The sequence below is a fragment of the Phoca vitulina genome, unplaced genomic scaffold (genome assembly GCF_004348235.1).
Source record: "Phoca vitulina isolate PV1807 unplaced genomic scaffold, GSC_HSeal_1.0 scaffold40, whole genome shotgun sequence".
NCBI classification, from domain to species: Eukaryota; Metazoa; Chordata; class Mammalia; order Carnivora; family Phocidae; genus Phoca; species Phoca vitulina.
The window spans coordinates 12,380,246-12,397,275 of NW_022589743.1; the positions used below are offsets into that span (position 1 = coordinate 12,380,246).

The 17,030-nt window shown below is 38.0% G+C and overlaps 1 protein-coding gene and 1 pseudogene across 1 annotated transcript in view; one reads left to right on the forward strand and one right to left on the reverse strand.

Moving 5' to 3' along the window:
• Nucleotides 1–451: 451 nt before the first annotated feature.
• Nucleotides 452–8,966, reverse strand: LOC116647699 (annotated as a pseudogene).
• A 2,845-nt stretch (nucleotides 8,967–11,811) lies between these two features.
• Nucleotides 11,812–17,030, forward strand: part of DHX40 (DEAH-box helicase 40) — a 47,468-nt gene continuing 42,249 nt past the window's right edge. The window contains exons 1-5 of the mRNA XM_032428832.1: nucleotides 11,812–11,989; nucleotides 12,836–13,003; nucleotides 14,024–14,169; nucleotides 16,251–16,370; nucleotides 16,565–16,792. Coding sequence (XP_032284723.1) covers nucleotides 11,878–11,989; nucleotides 12,836–13,003; nucleotides 14,024–14,169; nucleotides 16,251–16,370; nucleotides 16,565–16,792 — 774 coding nt within the window. The 5' untranslated portion in view covers nucleotides 11,812–11,877. The remainder of the gene's footprint in view (nucleotides 11,990–12,835; nucleotides 13,004–14,023; nucleotides 14,170–16,250; nucleotides 16,371–16,564; nucleotides 16,793–17,030) is intronic.

Below are 17,030 nucleotides of genomic sequence, written 5' to 3' on the forward strand. Positions count from 1 at the left end.
ATCTTGGGAAGAAAGAAAGAGATAAGAAAATGATGCCCTGTGAAGGCTCACATAGAATTGTGAGGATAAGCAGTGAGAAAATGGATGACACATTAAAATTCATGAGGAGATGCCATTTAAGTTCCATGAATAACAAAGCGATTATTATGCAGGATCAGGTTTTTCTTTCATCATTACAGAAAGACACAAAATCATTATCGTGATCTGCCATGTGTTTTTCCTTTGTTATTAGATGCTGGGACAAGCCTGTTAAATGTTTTGTGTTACCCAGGGGAATGGTCACTGGTGAGAAATGGTGGTCTCGGTGCACGTGGCTTTCTATGGTTCTGATTGTAAGTATATTTATACCAAAGGAAAGGAACAAATTAAAAAGAAGGGAAGAATGGCTGGGTGGGCATTTTCTTGTGGTTACAAAGAACTGAATCTATTCTTAACCTTAACGGGTCTTGCTTCATGCTTTACTCTTGCCAATTTCCGAATAGACAAAGCTGGTATTTGCATTTGGAACTTCCTTGGTCAATACAGTGGGGACTACAGTTCATTTCAAAGGGGGTAATATATGCGAATTGAGGAAGGGTAATAACATCAAGAGAAAAAACAATCTGGAAAAATACTCCTACAAACATTCATATAGTGGGGTCAAAATTTTACCCATATTATAATTCCAATATGCAAAGAATAGATTGCTCTTTATTTTCTTCAATGAACATAATTTTCCTTGCAAGCTTCCATAGTGGGAGCAAACAAACAAACAAAACCCCCCAAACTTTAAGCTTGTCAATTCAAGGTTATAACCTTTTTCAGTTTCAATAGTCACTATTGAATAATACATTTTCTTTTGGGTAGGTGCAAAATCTTCCACATTTTTTCCTCCTTACCCTTGCTTCTCTTCAAAATAGTGTCTGGCTGTATTGAAGGATTTGTGATCCATGGTGTCAGGGAGAGAAGAGGCCTCAGATCCCCGTGGGGTCTCAGGATGCAAATTTGTCCTTGTGGCAAGAATGGCATCTCTGGACTGGCGGCCGATGAGGGCCATTTTGAGATGTGGCAGGTCTTACCTGGCCTTCAGGTAGTGTGCTGGTATCATCCCTGGGTCTGTGGTTTAGGCATCCTCTCTAAACACTGCAGCTTCTTAGTTTCCACGAGACGCTTCCCCATTTCTGTGCTTTCTGACCAGCATGTTCCTGGGAGGCCACATGGGAGCCAGGACCACTGCTCCCAGCCAATCCATCCATGCACGTCTCTCTGTCACTGCTGAACAGTCACTGTAGTGGATGTTGCACCAAGTCAAATAGAAGCAGGGCATGATCCATTTTCTCTTCAGCTTTCTCCTTATGCTATTTCACTTATCTCCCTTCTCTAGAAAGTTGCCCTAGGGAAGAACACTTAAGTCACAGGGATCTAACCCTTCTTTCCCCTTTCAGGATCACCCTCTACCCTCTACTTCTTCTCTTTCTAAAGAGGCTTTCTGCATATCCTTTGCTTCACTAGAAGGAGGTGGGCACTATATGGCTCCATCTTAATGGCAGACGGTATCTTTTCTATGGCATCTATGAAAGACACCGTTAGGAGTGGATCCTGATAGGATAGGGTAAGTTGTCTTTGTCTGCAAGACAGCTGGGAACTGGGGTTTACAAAATACTGTTCTAGCTTCTTTTTGAAGGAACATTAAATGCTCCCTAATTATATATTGCCATGGTGCTCAAAAATTGTGACCATCAAGGAGAGAAAAATGAAATTTCTGATTTCATATTTTAGTCTGCTCATTATTTAGGCTTTTTATGAAAACAGAATTTCAAAATGGCTTTCAAAAAAATGCCTAGCTGAGGTTGAGATGGGTTACGTTGAGGAAGAGTACATTCCAATTCTTATTTGGAGGACTTTGATTCCATTTCTTTTTTATTTGGCCTTGTGCTTTCTTCTCTGTCTTCTCAAGCAAGAGAGAAAGATTAATCTAATATTCCCAGTGACAAAAGACACACTTTGCCTTGAACCTATGGATAGTGAGAAAACCCAAAAGATGGAAACAACAAAGCTCCCACAAGAGATGTGTACCTTTTATATGCCTCTATTTCTTTCCTTCCTTTAAAAAATACCAAATATTGGCAAAGGGAGTGTTTTGGATGCATCATATGGACAGAAATACAGTCTTGGATCTCAAGGATCTTCTATCTTCAACTTTTCTACAAGCGGCTAGAGAGTCGTAGAGATAACTAGAAAGACATGTAGTATGGTACAGTGCCTTTCCTGTAAGCTGTGTTTACAATTGATGTAGAAAGACAATTTTGTAGTCTCCTTCAATGTCCTCATGACCAGTGAAAATATGTAATTATTTATTTGCACAAAAAGGCTTAATTACCTAGATTTCTCTGTGAGACAATGTTTTGGGAGTTTTTAATTAGAGTCAATATTTCAGATATACAGAAAAGTATAGAAAATAATATGGTAACCATCTATGTATGCAACAGCAAATCTTAACATGTTGCCATATTGTTTCAGATTCTTTTAAAAGAAACACAAATTACAAATGTATTTGAAACAACCCTCCTTCATTTCCTTCCTATTTACCATAGGTAACCTGTATCCAGACGTTAGTATGTATCCCATGTTTCTAAAATTTTACTATGTAGTTATGTGCCCATAAGCAATGCTATTATTTTTGTGTTTAAAATTTTATTAAATGATATCATACTGTTAAGTATACTTTTGCAACTTTACTAATATAGTAGAATTTATTTCTACTATCCTATTTTGTGTTTTCCATTTACCATGCTTTTTCTTTACTTCCTTTTCTACACTTTCCTTCCTTCTATTGAGTTATTGAGTTGTTTATCTCTCATCTCTACTGACTTGGATGTTATATTAATATGTATTAATATTTAAAAATATTAACCTTTATTTATTATGGGATGAAAAGGAGTTTCTCTGGTAAAGAGTTGCAGTTTCAGGTTTATTTACAGAAAGCTTTATGTGACATAGAAAAAGTATCAGGAAAAAAACTTGCTATTTTCTTATAAGCTTATACAATTTTAAAATTGGTCTTTTCTTCATTATAATTATATATATCTTTTAAACATTTTTTTTTTTTGGTTGGTTGGTTTTATCCATTTTCCTTGGATACTTTCTCTTTGTTGAGAAGTTCATGGTAGTCAAGTGTATTTTCTTTCTTTCTTTTTTTTTTTTAAGATTCAATTTATTTATTTTAGAGAGAGAGAGAAGAAAAAAAAAATGAGGGGGGGAGGGGTAGAAGCAGGGTCCCAGCTCAATCCCAGGACCCTGAGATCATGACCTAAGCAGAAGGCAGACATTTAACCAACTGAGGCACCCAGGTGCCCTTAGTATATTTTCTTCATAGTGGTAAAATCAACAACTTACTTTGCTTCTCTTTTACATTTATGAAAACAATATACACTTTCATTTTATTTATTCAATGTTTACCTTTAAATTTATAACATGCACATTCAACTGGGCCTAAAATATTGTCAGCCTCTTTTGAATAATACACAATATTAGAAGATTCACACTCCCATTATTTCTGTTCTTATAATATTTTGGTTTCACCTTTTCAAAAATCCTCTCATCTTAGAAGTATTTATCATTATTGCTTTTTAATACTCAACATTAATTTAGATTTACCAGTATTTTTACTAAGTTGTCTGTTCACAATTCGTACTTATAGAAAATTTTTCCTGGGTTAAATTTCCCTCATCTTGAAGAACACACTTGAGTATATTTTAGGCAATGATTTATTACTAGTAAACTATTTTAGTATATGTCTGAAAATATCTTGATTTCAGTCTCACTCTTGAATGACAGTTTGAGTATAGACTTCTTGATTATTTTCCATTAACAATGTGGTGATGCCTACTATTCTACTGTCTTTTGTCCTCAATTTTTGTTGATATCTGATAATGTATTATTGTTCCTTTGTAGGAAATCTTTTTTATCTTGTTGCATTTAAGATTTTCTTTCTATTGTGTTCTGTGTTTCGCTTTATTTAGGTGTATATGATTTTTATTTTTTACTTTATAGGGCTCAAAGATTCTCTCCTCAAATATTATTTTTTTCCTACTCTGTCTATTCCATCACTCTGGAACTCCATTTAAACATATAATGGACATTTTTATTCTATTCTCCATATCTCTTATTTTCTTTTTCATATTTCCCATCTCTTCATAGGTAAGTGGTACATTTGAGGTGATTTCCTCAGCTTTGTCTTCTACTTCATTCCTTTCTCTTCATTTCTTTAAACTCCACTGAGTTTTTAATTTCAATGATTATTTTTTAGTTTTGAATGTTTACTTTTATTATTTTTTCAATCTTTATGTTTATTTTTATAATGTTCTCTTGTTTCATTATGGTTTCTATTCTTTTATCTTTTTAATATTTTAAAACTCTTATTTTATAGTCTCCTTAGGATTTTCCTATTATTTCTAGTTCTTGGGGTACAGTTTTTCCTGGGTTCCTGATCTCTCTAATGATGGTTTATTTCTTCATGTGATGTGCACTTTTTGTTGTTGTGAACTCATCTTCAGTAGGGTATGCTTACTCTATGGAAATTATATTGTCCTCTGAAAGTATCCTCACAGGAGACTGTCCCCACATAACAGTTTTTAATTTTTAATAGATTTGCATTTCCTATCTGTTTCTGGTATCTAAGGATTTCCTTTTCTTATGTTTTATCCAGCATATATATGTTTTTGTTGCATGAGGCAAGACTGGACCACTCAGATTTAATTCACCAGCTTGCTGAAAGTCCCATATAGTGAAAAAGATGAATTCTCTGTCTAATTTAAAATTGAATGAGAAACATAGCTAATTTAATGTAAAGTAAAAATTATGTATAAGTGTAAAGTCTTAGAATTATCAACTAAAATGCCAGCATTTTAGTAAACCTTAGATTACTAAATTAGATTTGTTTCCTTTGTCTAGATTATGTTTCCTTTGTGTGTGTGTATTTACTTTGTGATGAGATTTGTAAACCCAGTGGCACTGGATAAAGCTTGGCAGTATTTTATAAGAATTGGGTTTAATTTTGCTTAGTCAAATTTCATGTACTAGATGGAAAAGCACTGAAAATGAAATTTTAGATAAAAGCCTACTGTTGCAACAAATATCCACATTTAATAAGTAGGAATAAAGCTATGACACATTTCATAAGGGGTCACACACAGTTGGCAGAAAGAGCAATGGCCTGGAGATTTGGAAAGCTGTACCCTGGGCTTTGCTTTGCCTCCTTCTAGTTGTATGAACTTGGGCAACTCACTGAAGATCTTCGAGTCTCAGTTTCCTCTTTAAAACAGGGGGGCTGGAGTTTAAAATTCCATAATTCTAGATAGTGCAGAGATAGTGTCATCTCAAAATACCTTGAAATCCTATCACTCCCAAATAAAATAAAATAAAATAAAAGGTAGAGAAACCCTGACACAAATTGCTCTTTTTAAAATAGAGTGTAATATTTGGGAAATAAAGTGAAAAAAGGGGGTGCCTGGGTGGCTCAGTCAGTTGAGTGTCTGCCTTTGGCTCAGGTCATGATCTCAGAGGCCTGGGATCAAGCCCCGCGTTGGGCTCCCAGCTCAGCAGAGAGCCTGTTTCACCCTCTCCCACTGCCTCTCCTCCTGCCTGTGCTTTGGTTCTTTATCTCTCTGTCAAATAAATAAATAAATAAAATCTTAAAAAAAAAAAACACTGTACTTTGGATGACAGAATTAAGAAAATTAAAAGACAAGCCATAGACTAGGCCAAAATATTTGCAAAGCACATAACTGATACAGGACTTGAATCCGGAATCTATAAGTAACTCTCAAAATTAAATACTGAGAAAATAAGCAACGCTTCCCTCTCTCATGCAAGTTGACAAAAGACTTGAATAGACACTTCATCAAAGATACACGGACTACAAGTAAATACATAAAACAATGTTCGACATCACTGCCACAGAGATATGCAGATTAAAACCATAATGACATGGCACTACAACTTATTTGAATGGGTAAAACAAAACAAAAAACCTGATAATACCAAGTACTAGGAAAGGTGCAGGGCAACTGGAATTCTCATATGTGGTTGGTAAAAGTGCAAAATGCCCCAGTCCCTTTGGGAAAACAGTTTTGCAGTTTCTTATAAACATACATTTATCATTTAACCCAGTAATTCCACTTCTAGGTATATACCCAAGAGAAATGAAAATGTACAGTCACTCAAAAACCTGTATGCCAATGTTTGTAGTGACTTTATGCATGATCACCAAAACCTGGAAAACACATATATGTCCCTTACCTAATGAATTGATAAACAATTTGTGGAATACTACTCAGACAAAAAGGATTGAACTATTGATATACATTACAACTATATGCAACTCTAGATGAAACTCAAGGTAATTATGCTGAATGAAAGAAAAAGCCAGACTTAAAAAGAATACATACCATATGAGTCCATTCATATCACATTTTGGAAGAAACAAAACTATAGAGACAGAAAACAAATCAGTCATTTCCAGGGCCTAGAGGTGAAGAAGGGGGTTGACCACAAAGGAGCACAAGGAAATTTGTTAAAATGATGAAGTGTTTTATATCTTTATGATAGCAGTGGTTACAAACCATATGCACTTGTCAAAACTCATAAAACTCACTACTATACACTAAAAAAAAAAAAAGGATGCGTTTTACCATTTGGAAATTATGTCTCAATAAACCTGACTACTCTCAAAAGATTTATAAACAAGGCTGATCACAGATTTTAACGTTAATACTTAAAATATAACCTCCTTTTAGGGGCACCTCACTGGCTCAGTTGGAGGAGTGTGTGAATTTGATCTTGGGGTCATGTGTTGGAGCCCCACTTTGGGTAAGAGATTACTTAAATAAACTTAAAATAAGTATAATCTCCTTTTCTCTCATTTTTTCAAATGAAAAAAATTGTATAACTGAGAAATTAATAAGGAAAATAAAATATTAAAATTTAAAATATCTAAGTATCTAAATTAAAAATTAAAATATCTAAAATCTATGGCCTTAAAATAAGTAATATTAGGGGTGCCTGGCTGGCTCAGTTGGAGAAGCATATGACTCTTGATCTCGGGGTTGTGAGTTCGAGTGCTCGCTTTGGCAGCACATATACTAAAATCGGGGTTGTGAGTTCGAGCCCCACGATGGGTGTAGAGAGTAGTTAAAAATAGAATCTTTAAAAAAAATCTAAATATATACAGATTTTAATATAATAATATAATGTTAGTAAGTAATGTTAAGGTTAGTAATTTTTTATCTTTTTTCACTTTTTGATCTTATGAGTTAAATGTCAATGAAAAAATTGTTTTTCAGAGAAATAATACTGTTTCATTTTTCTTTCAAATAATATTGATTCTAAAGTTTCAAATAAACCCAGCTTGCCACCTTCAGGCAAGTGAAAGATTTACAGAGACTATGACTGGAGATAGAACATTGATTTTGTAGATTTCTCAATAATCCTTAATCATATCTTGATCACTCCATTATTAGTGCCTTTGTGAGATTTCCTCTATCCAGGATCTTTCCCTGGCATTTACTGGAATATTCCCAATTTTCAAATCTCAGTTCAAATGCCACTAACTCCGAGAAGCCTTCCCTGATCACTCTAGCTAGTTTTTCCTCTTCTAAATATTTTATCTCCTTGAATACATGTAATGTCATTGAAGGTAGGGATCATGTCTTACACATATTTTTATGCCTCTGTATGACTATTAAAAAGGATACATGTGGTCGCCTGGGTGGCTCAGTCGTTAGGCATCTGTCTTCGGCTTGGGTCATGATCCCAAGGTCCTGGAATCGAGCCCCGCATCGGGCTCCCTGCTCGGCAGGAAGCTGCTTCTCTCTCTCCCACTCCCCCTTCTTGTGTTCCTGCTCTCACTATCTCTCTGTTAAATAAATAAATAAAATCTTTAAAAAAAAAGAATACATGTAAGAGTTGTGTATTCTGATATTTGCTGAATGAATACATGAATGAATGAATAGGAAGTTAGAGTAATCATTGAGCCTTCTTTTGAAAGAGGCATTATTTTACTAATAAAATAATGGAATTCTACACTTTTATTCAAGATTATATGCATACCTGTAAAGCATCAATTTTTATTGGCAATGATTAGAAGTGTCTCAATCTTTATCAATCTCTCAATTAAATTATATCACTGATGAATGATTCAATGACTGCTCGGTGAGGGGCTCTGTGATACTAACTCAGATCTTAATATCTGCTCATCAGAAACATGAGATTAAAAAGAGAAGAAAGTATGATGATTTCTCTTTTTATTTTTTTATATGAGATTGACTTAGACCTCTGATTCCCTTTTTTTTTAAGATTTTTAAAAATTTTATTTACTTGAGAGAGAGAAAGAGCAAGCATAAGTAGGGGGGTGGGGAGGGGTAGCGGGACAAGCGGACTCCCCACTGAGCAGGGAGCCTGATGTGGGGCTCGATCCCAGGACCCGGAGATCATGACCTGAGCTGAAGGCAGACGCTTAACCGACTGAGCCACCCAGGTGCACCACCCCCTTAAAATATTTTATTTATGAGAGAGAGAGAGAGAGAGAGAGAGACTGTGCACGAGCAGGGGGAGGGGCAGAGGGAGAAGCCGACTCCTGGCTGAGCAGGGGAGAAGTGTGATGATTTCTTTTACCCTCAGTTACATTGATTCATGCCGCAAAGGAAACAACGCGTCTACAAGCGTACAAGTCTTCCCATCTAACAGAACTTACTGAGATTTACAGCCAGACTGACATGCCATCTGATGTGTACTCCAAGTAAAGCTGGTTGATGACCTGGAGCAGGTGCAGGACTCGAAGCTTTCAAAGCTTTACTTCTTTTATCAGCAATCCTGATTTTCTAAACGATGAAGCCCATCAACCCCACTCCTACCCAAATATCCTGGTAAACCTGGGTATAGTAGGGCCTCATGGGGACCCAAACATTTTTGACAAGGTTTTGGAGCATCTCAGCACAGGACCCATGGCTATGACCCACACGGCCAACAACTTGGAAAGGTCACCTTGATTTATTTATTTACTTTAAAGATCATTTATTTGGGGCGCCTGGGTGGCTCAGTCGTTAAGCGTCTGCCTTCGGCTCAGGTCATGATCCCAGGGTCCTGGGATCGAGCCCCGCATCGGGCTCCCTGCTCGGCGGGAAGCCTGCTTCTCCCTCTCCCACTCCCCCTGCTTGTGTTCTCTCTCCTGCTGTGTCTCTCTCTGTCAAATAAATAAATAAAAATCTTTAAAATAAAAAAAAAAAAGATCATTTATTTGAGAGAGAGAGAGTGCGTGCATGCATATGTGGGGGGAGGGGTAGAGGGAGAGGGACAAGCAGACTGCTGAGCAGGGATCCTGAAGCAGAGCTAGATCTCAATCCCAGGACCCCAAGATCATGACCTGAGCTGAAGGCAGACGCTTAACCACTTAACCGACTGAGCCACCCAGGCGCCCCCTCACCTTGATTTATTTTTAAAGGAGGAGGGTTCCACATTTGAGGATGGTTCATCTTCCTGAATTTCTTCCATTAGAACTTCCAACCCTTTTTCTTTTGACCACTTTGAGGGCTCTATTCCTTCTCTTGGTCTTCCTTTCTCATTACATTCTTCCTTCTCTCTTCCCTCTCCCTAGTTCCAGTCCCAACAGTCTTGAGAGAAAATAGTTCTTCATGCACAGGAGGCTCTGGTCTTGGCCATTAGGTCAGCAGTGTCCTTGGATCTTTGTTTCTGCTCTGGTGGGGGCTGGAGAGGAAGAAAGGCCTTTGGTTTACAAGTAAGTTAGAAATAGGGAAGGAAAATACAGAGGAACAATCAGATTTATATTTTGGGATACAAATCTGCCACAAATGCAGATTTATAATACTGCCTTAACTAAAAGTTTGTTCTGTCTCTTCCAACCCTGCATCCTTTCTCAAAATGTGAACTCACTTTTTCTCCTTCATCAGTACCTCTGTGTTTCAACTCTCCCAAACACACCTTCTAATTGTACCTCAATGATTTCATTGACCATGTCTCTTTAAAATTACCATTTATACACTGTAGCAGTGGCATCTTGTTCTGGCTATTCTTTTCTTTCCCTTTCATTTAGCTTAGTTGATTCTAACCAAACATCTCCAAATGCATCATGCATATTTTCAATTTGCTCCCTAATTCTCTTCTCACCCACTTACAGTCTGGCTTCTCTCTGCCTCTCTTTACCAAGACAACTATTGTTTTGGTCAAATTCATGAATTGGAAAAAAATGCATGTACTTTGACACCACTGCTCACTCTCTTTCTGTGACTTCCTGTTGTGATTAGCTTTCTCCATAGCACCACTTGCCTGGTGTTTGTAACTTTCTGGATTTTATTGTATTAATATCTTTGATAATTTTTCTTATGCTCCATTAATTTCTTTTAAGTTGTAACATTGATTCTATAGTCTCCTTTCTTTCCTGAAGATGATTTAAATATTTTATTCCATTTTGTAAATCTCTAATATTGAGCCTCCTTCCTTTATTTTGGATGCTCAGAAACAAATTGCTTGGATTTAAGAACATTTTGAAAGACTATCTATGAAATAGCAGAGTGCAATTTATATTTCTCACACTTTTTTTTTTTAAGATTTTATTTATTTATTTGACAGAGAGACACAGCGAGAGAGGGAACACAAGCAGGGGGAGTGTGGGAGGGAGAAGCAGGCTCCCCACTGAGCAGGGAGCCCGATGTGGGGCTCTATCCCAGGACGCTGGGACCATGACCTGAGCCAAAGGCAGACGCTTAACGACTGAGCCACCCAGGCGCCCCAGCAGTCGGTACATTTTTAATGAGCACAGAAAAATCTTGGAGTCCAATGACATCTTTTGAAGCCTGATCAGACAGGAGCATACTGGCCTTTAGTTAATGGTGAAGGGACAACTTTAAGTTGTATTCTTTGGTACTAAGTGTTGGTTAATTCTAATAGTAGGGATGGTTGAAAAGCCCAAGAAACAATCTTCTAGCCTTGATTTTGTTACAATTGACACTATTTACAAAGTTGGAAGATTCTACAACAATAAGATCTGCCCTCCAAAGTACCTTTTCTGAAAAAGTCACCCCACCTCTGATTGTTGCATATTTGTTTAACTTTTCTGTTATTGTGGTTTCCAAGAAATCCATATCCATCAAGTGAGTTTAATTCCTCTGAAGATCAATAATTCACTCACCATCCAGAAAATTCAACAAGTATTGAAGGCTCATTCTGAATCACTTTGCTGGGCTGAGTGTACCGTGGTTTTCTAAAAGTTCCCGCTCTAGTTGGGGGAAAGGGGAATAAAATAAATTGAAATGCAGGGCCCTATGGAGGAAATGAACAGCGTGTGGGACGGAAGCTTTGGACACTACAGAACTAGAAGTTCAGCTCTGCAACTCAGTAGTTCTGAAATGAACAGGTCACTTCAGAATGAGCAAGGTGAGAATGTGTTGTGGAACGATGCACTCTAGGAAGGTTCCAGCTCCGGGCAAAGGGTCACATCACGTTAGGTGTGTGAAGGCAGAACAGGGTTACAGTGACCACAGGAGCTTAGAAGAGGGGTGTCATCTGGCTCTTCTGAGCACAAGAGAAGTAGGAAGGGGTCCTTCCGGACCTTGGGGATGGCATCAGCGCCCTAGGCGCAGCGTACACCAGCAAAGGCAGGAAACCCTCGGGACTGGGCCCTCGGCTGCTAGCCCAGCCGGGTCGCGCCGGCGGGGAGAGCTTTCCGGCGGCCGCGCGCCACGTCAGCTAACAGCTCCCCCTCCCCTCGTTCCAAGTCGCACGCGCGGAAGTAAACACCTCGACGTCATCAGGGCGCGTCTTTGTCTTTCCCCTCCCATCTCTTCAGATCGGTGGACGTGCTCACCTCCGCTCCGGGCCAGGTCTATGTCCCGGTTTCCCGCCGTCGCGGGTAGGGCGCCAAGGCGGCAGGAGGAGGGTGAGCGGTCAATAGACCTTCAGGAAGAGCGGCCTTCGGCTGTTTCCATCGCTGATAGAGGTGCGGTCCGCGGGACGCTGCGGAGGCCAGCGGGAGTTTCGGCATGGGGGTTTTGGGGTGATAAAAGTCCGCTTTTGGCGGGCAGAGAAAAGTGGAGAGGAGACCGCAGCGTTCTCCTTGCCCTCCAAGCCGGAGGCGAACTTTGCGTCCAATGAGCACTTTGGTGTAGAGGGGGGCGGTCCCAGATCCAAGTTGGGTGAAAACCTTGCTGGGGGACAAAAAAGTGAACCCCAACACCTAGGCGCGTTCTCCTCTTAAAGAGGCTCATAAAGCCTTTGTTCTCTACCCATCCATTCCCCCCCGCCCCCCCAACTCGTCGGGCCGCCAGCCTGCCTTTGGGTATGGCATGAAGGGAGCCAGTTTCCAGGAGCCAGTTTCCATGGTTACCCACCACTTGGCCTTCTGGGATATCAGTCACTCTGAACAGGGACCTAACTTGAACCATGAATCAGAAGCAAACACAGGTGGCTTTTTTTTTTTTTTTTTTAATTCAGCTGAGAGTTTCCCGCTGTGTTCTAGCTTTTGGTCTATTGTTTAATAAAATTGGGTTTTGCGCTTCTATATAGGTATGCTTGCATATTTATTGCTTTGTGCTAGGCTTACATTGTCAAGTACTCTGAGTCATGCATTAGCAAATGCTCATGTTGTTAGATTTTACTAAAAAGTTGTTCTGGGCTTGTAAACCCTCACATACAAATTGGACATAGATGATTTACCTGAGAAGTCATGGATTGATCCTTTCCAGCCCTAAAATTATATTGTCTTTCTCTATTCAGTTCTGGGAAATTGAGTCAAAGATATCTTTACAGTCCTTTTAATTGCACAATTGTTTTTCTGTTATTACAGAAGAGAAAGGATGCACATCACAGGAGGGAGGAACTACTCCAACTTTTCCTATTCAAAAACAAAGAAAAAAGCTTATTCAAGCTGTGAGGGACAATTCATTCCTTATTGTTACTGGAAATACAGGAAGTGGTAAAACAACTCAACTACCAAAATATCTGTATGAAGCAGGTAATTTTATTCTGGAATAATATTGGGAGTATTTAAAAATATATCCTCTTAAAAGCTAATAGGACTTCTGCATTGCACAAATGCCCACCATTTGTTCTACAGTCCCAATTCTTCTCTTGGCACATCCTCCCTACATCTTCCCTGCTTTTTTATGGTCTTATTTCATATTCAGGAATTCAGATGATTTTTCCATTTTTAATTACTGTAATAATCTCAATTATAGGTAGATACTGATTCTCTGTTATAGAATGAGGTTGATTTGCAGTATACTCTTAACCATTGGGTATTGAAATAATTTACAGGAATATAGTGATATCTGTTGCTTACGTTAGTATTTCTTGGTTCTTTTTCCAGAGTATTATCAGGTAAGTATTTATTCCCTGACTCCATAACCCAAGCCAGCTAACAAATTACCCTTAAAGTGTCTTTTCCTTCAATATGGTAAAACTTACTATCATAAGGTTGGTATAGAGCAAAATTATACTGGATGTTATTCATATAAAAAATAAACATTTCTTAGCTGATATTAACTTATTCTAATCCATCAAATCTAATGTGCCATTTATTAAGACATTTACCACTGTTTTACATACTATTAATAAAGAAAAAAATACCATTGTCTGTAAGACACATCTTTCTTTCAGAGATATTAAAATGGTAAAAAATGAATCTATGAATGGTGGTATATTTAAACTTTTGTGGCAAAAGTAAATCTTTAGGAAGTCTGAAATTTTATGGATTCCTAGGACTTAAGCATTTTTGGCTTACTCTTTAAAGTAAATCTTGACTGAAATTGGGGGGGAAACCTAATAAAATACGTATTTTAATGGAAAATATGTATTCTTATTTTTTATTACTACTTAAATTTCCATGGTGCATTTGTAAAACAGTATGTTGTTAATTTGCAGTTTTCTTTTGGAAACACTTGGAACAGTTTGTGTTGATTGGTCTGAAACAATTTAGCCCTAATTGGAAACATTGTTAACAATTTTTTTTTTTTTTTACCTCTGGTTTTGTTAGGGTTTTCACAACATGGTATGATTGGTGTGACTCAGCCACGAAAAGTAGCTGCTATATCTGTTGCTCAGAGGGTTGCTGAAGAAATGAAATGCACTTTGGGATCCAAAGTAGGGTACCAAGTTCGTTTCGATGATTGCAGCTCTAAGGTACAAAAATTTTATTGCTGTTTAAGTCCTATAGACTTATAGAAGGATTGGAGAAAGTTATGAAAGATTTTAACTTCAAATTTGCGTTTATATTTTAAAGAAACAAAGCCCAAGATTAGAATTAATTTTTGTTGTCCTTTGTTAAATGATTTATCTCTGAAGTGCCTATTAGTTTTACTATTTTCTCCCTTCTCAATTAGTTTATAAGTGACAGTTACGTTTATTTTTTTAAGGATTCTCTTATTTTATGTTTTTTTAGCTGTAAGAATCCTGGACCTGTACCTTACACTTGTAATCTTTGAAACAATTTTTTATTGTACTAAAATATATATAACGCAGAATTTACCATTTCAACCATTTTTAGGTGTTACATGTCATTGGTATGAAATACATTTACAATGTTGTGTATCCATCAACACTCTATTTTCAGAATGTTTTCATCATCTCAAACAGAAACTATATCTACTAAACATTAACTCTCCTGTTCCCTCCTCCATCCAGTCTGTGGTAACTTCTATTCTACTTTCTGTCTTTACAAATTTGCCTTTTCTGAGTACCTCATATAAGTTGAATCATGCAATATTTGGTCCTTTGTGTCTGGATTGTTTCATTTAGCGTAATGTTTTCAAGATTCATCCATAGGGTGTATTTGTATTCCTGAAGTCAACTTAGCAAAGTCAGTAAGCATATCTTCTGTATTCACGGCACCAAGTTTAAAATTGTTTTCTTTTTAGTAGTTAATGGTTATAATTTACATTCCTTCAGGATTTTTTAATCCTGTACCAAATACAAAACAATCCCTAATTAAATATGGTCCCTAATAGGAATGGCCATCAATTATGACACACGGTGACTCCCCAAAATACTATCTTTGCATTCCTAGTGGTTACTGCTGGGGAGTTTTCTTTCTTTTTTCTTCCCTTGTTTTATGTGTGTACTGTTGTTAACTTCTAGCTTTTAGACCTTATTCTCACCTTGTTTTAATGCTAGGTGACAGACACAATTTTTAAAAATTTTTATTATTTGTCAGAAAAAGAGCACACAAGCAGGGGGAATAGCATGGCAGGCAGCGGGAGAAGCAGGCTCCCTGCTGAGCAAGGAGCCCGATGCGGGACTCGATCCCAGGACCCTGAGATCATGACCTGAGCTGATGGCAGACACTTAACCAACTGAGCCACCCAGGCATCCCTGACAGACAGAATTTTTAAAATAAGCAAATAGGGTGGCACCCGGATGGCTCAGTCGTTAAGCGTCTGCCTTCAGTTCAGGTCATGATCCCAGGCTCCTGGGATCGAGCCCCGCATTGGGCTCCCTGCTCAGCGGGGAGTCTGCTTCTCCCTCTCCCACTCCCCCTGCTTGTGTTCCTTCTCTCGCTGTCTCCCTCTGTCAAAAAAATAAATAAATCTTGGAAAAAAAAGAAATAAATAAAATAAGCAAATAGGGAAGAAAGAGAGTGAGAGGAAATTGTGCACCTAACTATTTCCTCTGCCTTTTCTGAGTCCTCTAAAATATTGGCTCAGGGGCGCCTGGGTGGCTCAGTTGTTAAGGATTTGCCTTCGGCTTGGGTCATGATCCCGGGGTCCTGGGATCGAGCCCAGCGTCGGGCTCCCTGCTCGGCGGGAAGCCTGCTTCTCCCTCTCCCACTCCCCCTGCTTATATTCCCTCTCTTGCTGTCTCCCTCTCTGTCAAAAAATAAATAAAAAACCTTTAAAAGAAAAAAATAGTGGCTGAGACAGGGAGATGGATCCCATTTCATTGTTGTTTCCCACAACTTGCTCACGGGAAGCCATTGCATTATCTTACCACTTTCCCCAGACTACTTTATATCTCCTTATTGGCCCCTTTTGTTGCTTTATCCCAGAACATCCACGTTAGTTCCTTATCTCTGTCCCTGTATAGATCACAAGTTTTACAATTTACCATCCTTGTTATTAGACTAATTTATATACTTTTTTATTTAGTCAGATTAGGTGGATCACTTAATGGCTGCACATTTGGGGGGGAATTTAGTATGCGAAGCAAGGGAGAATTTCTCTAACACTATATATATAAGTTGATACACTCTGCTGTTTGAACATCAGGAAACTGCAATCAAATATATGACTGATGGATGTTTACTGAAACATATTTTGGGAGATCCAAATCTTACCAAGTTCAGTGTCATCATTTTAGATGAAGCCCATGAGAGAACTCTAACTACAGTGAGTATTTTAATATGCTGGTTGTTTATTAGTTTACTTATTTGGGGTAGCTTTTACCCTGTAGAGAATTGCTTGGTCTTACTTACATTTTATTCTATTGAAATAGGAATTCTTTGGTTAGGAAAGCAAGATATTTAAAATAAGTTGGTTGGTAGGTGTACTCGTGACTTATTAGAAATTTACTTTTTTTTCAGGACATCTTATTTGGTTTATTGAAGAAGTTATTTCAGGAGAAGTCTCCTAATAGGAAGGAACATTTGAAAGTCGTGGTGATGTCAGCAACTATGGAATTAGCCAAGCTCTCTACATTCTTTGGAAATTGTCCAATATTTGATATACCTGGAAGGCTTTATCCAGTCAGAGAAAAGTTCTGCAATTTGATTGGCCCACGAGACAGAGAAAATACTGCATATATTCAAGCGGTATTACTTGGCATCCTTTTTGTGTCTTTTTTTATATTTATGATTCTAGTTGATTGAGTAGTTCAGTAATTTGTTTGTTCCCTTTTATTTTTTATTTATTTATTTTTTTTAAGATTTTATTTATTTGTGAGAGAGAGAATGAGAGACAGAGAGCATGAGAGGGAGGAGGGTCAGAGGGAGAAGCAGACTCCCCGCTGAGCAGGGAGCCCAATGCGGGACTCGATCCCGGGACTCCAGG